The 6604-nt window shown below is 40.0% G+C and overlaps 1 protein-coding gene across 1 annotated transcript; it reads right to left on the bottom strand.

Annotated features, from left to right (window-relative positions):
- Positions 1 to 219: 219 nt before the first annotated feature.
- LOC123256206 (keratin, type I cytoskeletal 10-like) lies at positions 220 to 5867 on the bottom strand. Its single transcript, XM_044684878.1, is given in 8 exon segments — positions 220 to 327; positions 1379 to 1648; positions 2238 to 2456; positions 2917 to 3042; positions 3166 to 3327; positions 3425 to 3581; positions 4201 to 4283; positions 5355 to 5867. Coding segments are annotated over 8 exon segments (1638 nt in total).
- Between the last annotated feature and the right edge of the window lie 737 nt (positions 5868 to 6604).

Here is a 6604-nt window from a genome sequence, read left to right as displayed (position 1 = left end):
TCAGGAAATAGGAACAGAAAGTTTCTGTAGGACTTATTTTCATTGAAGAATATCTCTGTTCAAGTGGAAAGGATTGCAAAGAAACCACAAGAAACCCTTTAGACACCTTATATTTAAAGAAAGAGATGGAATCCATGGCCATTAATTATGATGGAGATTTTCTTTGCCTGGCATTGTTATGTTGTATTAAATGGAAAGACTATTCCATATCAACACTGGTTAATATTGGTGCTTTTCAGGCTCAGATTCCACTCTGGATGAAAGGATTCTACCATCAGGAGCAACTTCCTCAATGATGGTCTTGATCACATAGGTTCTCTTAGAATCTGTAGGTGAAAAATGACTGATATTAGTATTTCTACCATATAATCAACAGTGCTCCTCTTTAAGTTGAGAAGTTGAGGAGAGTTTAAGAGTCTCCCCAAACTGAACTTGAGCAGGGAAAAATAACAAGTAGCAATAAGTGATATCATTAACTGCAATAGTCTCCTATAATCAGAGAGATTGCAATTTGGTCCTTGAAAAACATTTTTGCAAACCAAAATACTTGAATGGAAATTAAAATATTAGTCAACAGGGAAACATGAAGAAATAATCCAAAATGGCTGCTCTCAGGTTTCCTCAAAATTTCAGATTTGAATTGTTCTTTTTACTATGTCAATATTTGAAAAATCTGTGATTTTGTTTGTGATGGGTATTCCCTTCACCAAAAATAGATAAAACATTCTTAGTGATTCACTAGATGGCCTTGAGTTGCCCTGCCTAAAAAAGTTCCTCAGCCTGTAGGCGCCTGAGAGGGAGCTTTTCTCAACTTTTCTAAGATGGTTCCTAAGCAGCAGACTCATAATCAGTCACTTTGCTCATACTCAAAAGTCTTGGCTCTAGGACTTTCCAGAGCTTGTATAGGATATGTGTATTTTTTTAGGATTTCAGGATCACATCTATAGCACAATGAGTCATCAGAGAATTTTAATGGGTTCTAGCATATTTTCAGGGGGTTTTCTTAAACATCAGAATATAGTTTTCTTCCTAAGAAAAAGTCTATTTGAGGAGTGGGGGAGACAAAGTTCTGACATTCTTTTCGATGGCCTTCTCTCTCTCTGTCTCCATCCCTCTGTCCCCATCTCTGTCTCTGATTGAAAATGCTCTGGGAAAGGTCGCTTTAATTTAAGCAACTTTTAATGAGAGCTAACCCAGGTGAAAACATAAAATTACATCACAAGACTTTATTATCAGATTCAAAATTCTTATCAAAACAATTTTTTATGAAAATGGAAACTCTCTTTTGTTATTCTTTTTTCCATACATAAGAAGAATGAAAATAAAAAGAGACTTTAGAAGCAAAACCCATCTGAAATTAAAATGGATTCTGATTATTCCAGTTAGTTTCTGCTGACCTTGTTCCAGAGCTGCTTTTAGATGTTGATTCTCCTCCAGATCCAGAACTTCCTCCTTGTACTACACTTGAACCTCTTCTGGAGCCAGAACTTGTTACTCCTCCACTGCCACCAGAGCTTCCTCCATATGCACCACTGGAGCTACTACCCCCTTGGACACCACCAGAGATTCCTCTGTAGGTGCCACCAGAGCTTCCTCCATGGCCAATAACAGCAGATGAGTGAGCAGAACTATAAAAAGAGAGACCAATCTTTGTGATTAGCTTCACATAAACATGAAACATGTTTACTTCTCCCTAGATTTCATTAGACTTTAGAAGATAAATAGTTTAAGAAAGAAATAGATGGCTGTGTGTGAGAGTGTGTATAAGTATGTATGTGTGTGTGTGTGTGTGTGTGTGTGTTGTCATCACTAAATATGACACCCAAAGGGTGAGTCCTTGGAAACAAAGGGCTACCTGGCTGTTTAAGAGCTGGGGGGCAAATTATCTCAAGTTTGAAAAAAACAGAAGGCTAATCTCCTCATGCCAGTTAGTATTAAAAATGATCTTATGACTGGTTGCTACAGTTACAGCAGGAAACAGACAGACAGACAAACAGACAGAGGCAGATAGAGGCAGAGACAGTGATAGAGCTAGAGAGAATTGAAAAGAAACTACATGAAGGTATTCCAGACCCCATGATCATTCCTGAGCCATAATCAGGCTAAGTGAACCCAGCATTTCAGACAGAATTATGTGCTCCTCTTCAAACAACTCTTTTCTTCCCAAAATTTGAGGGAAGCTCCCCTCTCTAGAAGACTGGTAGAGAGAAAATTGCCAAGAGTGGCCTTGCTTCCACTCACCCTCCTTCCTCTAGCAGGCTGCGGTAGGTCTGAATTTCATTCTCTAGGCGGATCTTGATGTCAAGGAGCAATTGGTACTCTGAATTCTGGTACTCGGTTTCAGCTCTGACTTGCTGTAACTGCTCTTCCAGAGCCGTGATTTGGGCCTGGATTTCTGATAGCTGTGAGCAGTAGCGACCTTCTGTCTCTGCCAAGGATGCTTCCAGGGATTGTTTCTGTGAAGGAGAGTGGAACAGGTTGTGGCCTGACAACATCATTCATTCCATGAGATAATCAAAAATAATGAAACAAAAAAACCAAACTCTTTCTGTGTAAATAGAAAATTCATGGAGAAATTGAAAAATTGGTTTAGATTTAGAAATGTGGGACCTGACCTCATTTTAGATTTCCAGGCATTTCAGACCAGTACCATTTAGCCTTTCAGCTCCAAAGTGGGGTCTTGGTTATATTTCAAAATCCTGATCCTCCCTACTTTGCTTCTTTCTCTTAGGATGGCCTAATGATGATATTCCCTATTTTGGTGAGCCTTGAGATCACAAAGATGAATCGAAAAGCTTAAAAGTGAATGGGAAGACTTTGTACTTTATTGAAAAGTGCACTTGTGTGAGAGAAAAGCATTAAAATATTTTTTGGAAATGGAGAATTAATTACATTCAGAGATCATGGGTAACTTACCAGGGCCAGTTGTGACTGCAGTTCAATCTCCAGAGCTTGAACATTACGTCTGAGTTCAGTGATCTCAGATTTCTGGCTCGACACTTGTTCCACATTGCTATTGATCTCTGTGGTCAGCTCTTTGCTCTAAGACGCATAAACATAAAGGAAAAGAGAGAGAAAAGAATGGTAAGAAGAGAATGACCACCTTCATGGTCTTTCCTTTATAGTGAGGTGAGAGACTCTTAGGTAAGAAAAGTCATGTTGCACCTTCTCGTTGAACCAGGCTTCAGCTTCTCTGCGGTTCTGTTCAGCCAGTTGCTCATACTGGCTTCTCAGGACGTTCAGATTCTCAGTCAGATCCACTCCTGGAGCAGCATTCATCTCTACATTCACGTCACCAGTGGACACATTCTGAAGATCTTTCATTTCCTGTAGGGGAAGAAGAGCCCATAGTGTGCTTTCCTGGCTACAGTGAGAATTTGGAGAATAGGACGTGGCATGGTGGGATGGAGAAGAATTGTCTCACCTCCTCATGGTTCTTCTTGAGGAAAGCCAGCTCCTCATTCAGGTTTTCAAGCTGCATCTCTAGATCAGTCTTGGTCAAGGTCAGGTCATCCAGGACTCTGCGGAGTCCATTAATATCAGCCTCCACACTTTGACGAAGAGCAACTTCATTTTCATACCTCAAAGAGACATGGTAAAGCCATGAATAGAACTCAATCCATTTAAAGGAATTTCTTTTTGGGGGAGGGAGTAGGGAAGTGGAGTCTGAGGGAATGCAAAGCCACACAAGACAATTCAATATAATGCCACTCATAGCAGCCCATCCATTCACTACACATTAATCAAGTGTCTATTGTGTACAGAGTATTATTATAAGAGGGTCCAACCCTGCAACTAATATAATCATGTACATATATATTTACTAATAAAGCAGTAACTGGATTAGTAATAGAATTCATTTCATGCTTTGGTAACCAATTCATTCCACATTTTCATTCCTCATGTTTCTTCTACTTCACACACAAATGATATTAGCAGTTGAATAGAAGCAGTAAAAGCCAAAATGACCCAGGAGTTAGTTGCAAAGTATTTCTGATCTAAAACATACTGGAAGATAATACTGCTTCTGGCAATTTTTCTGGATCTGGAAAATATTCAATTCTGAATGCAATTTTTTTGCTGGCAGGATGTGCAGTTGGGGCACATTCGAAACTCTTGTTGGTTTTGTTAAGCAACTACCCACATCAGCTTCATGTCTGGCAATTTCAGAAGCACATGCTCTTTATTCCCTTTACTTACTTCAGTCTGAAGTCATCAGCAGCCAGCCTGGCATTGTCAATTTGCAGCAGCACATTGGCATTGTCAGTAGTGAGAGTCAGAATCTGGTAGAGGAAAAGGAATTTAGAAAGAGTCATGAACATGGATTTTTGCAAAAGATGGTGCATCTGAAGAACTGATTTTACCTACTACCATCTCACAGAGTTCTAGGGGGACACTTTTGTCATTGAAGACTGAGATCTCCTATAGTCACCTGCTTCCTAAAGCTTGACTCTTCCAGGATTTCTCAAGTTATACCTTTTCTGATTAGGCATTCGTTCTTTTTACTCAGCCATTGAAATTCCTTCTCTTATCAGCCCATGCCATTTCCCTCATTTTAGGATACCTGACAGATTTGCCTTGTCCTATGAATATTCCCAAGTAGTTATATTTTGAATTGACCCATCAGATCTGGATTTTAGATCTTCCTTTGTGAGATAGAAATTGCTTCCTCCCTTCCAATTGGGATAATTCATACTTCTGGTAAATGTAAGAGTGAACAAGTTTCTTTGAGTTTGGAAAATATTGTGTTCACCCTGATAGAACTAGAAGAGACTCCCTCCTTACCCCCACCCAGAATTCCAAAGATTCTTCAGTTTTTATATTTGTACTTTATCTCATTCATTTCTTTGATTTCGTTTCTCTTCTTCAGAAGTTCATTAGAGACCCAGCAACTTTTAGCAGTCTGACATCCTTTTTGATCAATAGTGGTTTACCTTCCCTCAACTCTCCTAATATCAGATCATAATGAATTGTTCCTGAGACCAAAAATAAAATGAGCAAAAACAACTAAAAGCCCAACATTTCTTGAGTTAAGATTTCTCTCTCTCAACTATTGGGATAGTGAGCAGTCAGTGATTTCATTGCTCTAAGTAGCTTCCAATGAGAAATGCCTTCCCCTGATGCAAATCAGCACCTGCTCTGAAACTTGCAGAGTTGCCTATGGATAATGGAAGAAGTTAAGTGACTTGTCTTGGGCCATATAGCCATGATGCATCAGAGGAAGACCTGGGTCTCCTGACAGTAAGACCATCTATTTCCTCTTCTCTTAAAGAAAAGACTAAGACAGAAATAAGCACAAGACTGTCTCAGAAGCAATATCAAAAACAACAACAAGGAAGATCAAGCAATCTTACCTGATCTTTAAGGTCTTTGATGACATCATAATAATGACTGTAGTCACGAGGCTCTCTCTGTCTTGAGTTGCCATATTTCTCATACCATTCCTTGATTTTTTGCTCTAGTTCAGAGTTAGAATCCTCTAGAGCTTTCACCTTGCCCAGGTAGGATGCCAGGCGGTCATTCAGGTTCTGCAAGGTGACCTTCTCATTCCCTGAGAGGAGGCCCCCCTCACTTCCATCAAAGAGTCCTCCAAAGCTTCCTCCCCCATAGCTTACCCCACCATAGCTACCACTGCCATAGCTACCACCAAAGCTACCCCCACCATAGCTGCTGCTACTAAAGCCTCCCACAAAGCCTCCTACTGATCTACTTCCAAAGCCCCCACCTGAGCTATATCCTCCCCCAATAGAGCTAGCGCCATAGCCAGAGCCTCTACTGCTTGAGATTCTGATGGATGAACCTCCTCCTGCTCCCCCTCCACTGCGGGAGGAAGAGTAATGCCTGCTGGAACCATATCTCTGAGACATAGTGATGCAGTAGAGGTTGAACTCAAGCAATGCCTGCTATCCAGAGGCTGTGGCAAGCCCTTATATACTGAACTGAGAGGGTGGGTGGGTCCCATCTGCAGGACATTCTTCATACAGGGCTGGCTGCTTTTTGCCAATTTAGCATTATCATTGCTAATAACCAATCTGATACATTCTGCTGTGTGCTTTGCCCCTAAAACAAATAGGATATTTATTATGTCGAAAGGGAAAATGGGTGGAGTTCAGCAGAGACTGTCTTTCATTTTTTTTCTTCTTTTGAAGAACATTGAGCAATTGGTAAAAAAAAAAAAAAACAAAACCTATTCTCAGCAAAAAAAATGGAATGCAAGTGATATATGTTGTGATAAAGTTGTCATTCTCTCACACCCAAGTGCATGCACACACACATATGCACGCAGGATTTTCCTCTACAAAAAGCAAAAAACATGGGAAGAAAGTACTCAAAGTGACAGGCTGAAAAGATTCATTTAAAAATTGTAATTTACTAGAACAACTAATAATGTGAGTTATCATTATAAGCCCTGTTACATATGCCAAGGTTCTTTCATGAAGCCAAAGGGCTTAATAAGACCCTTAAATGAATAATTCACAGTGCTCCAGAGCTCCTATGTACAAGGGCTTAATAAGAGCTATAACTTACGAAGTTTCTATGCATTTCTCCTAAGAAACTCTTTTCTTTCGCAGAGTGAGAACGTATTGATACTTTTCCCTAAGGA

Source organism: Gracilinanus agilis, unplaced genomic scaffold (genome assembly GCF_016433145.1).
Source record: "Gracilinanus agilis isolate LMUSP501 unplaced genomic scaffold, AgileGrace unplaced_scaffold56993, whole genome shotgun sequence".
NCBI classification, from domain to species: domain Eukaryota; kingdom Metazoa; phylum Chordata; class Mammalia; order Didelphimorphia; family Didelphidae; genus Gracilinanus; species Gracilinanus agilis.
Note: the sequence above shows the minus strand (reverse complement) of the source record. Positions and strands in the feature narration are given on the sequence as shown.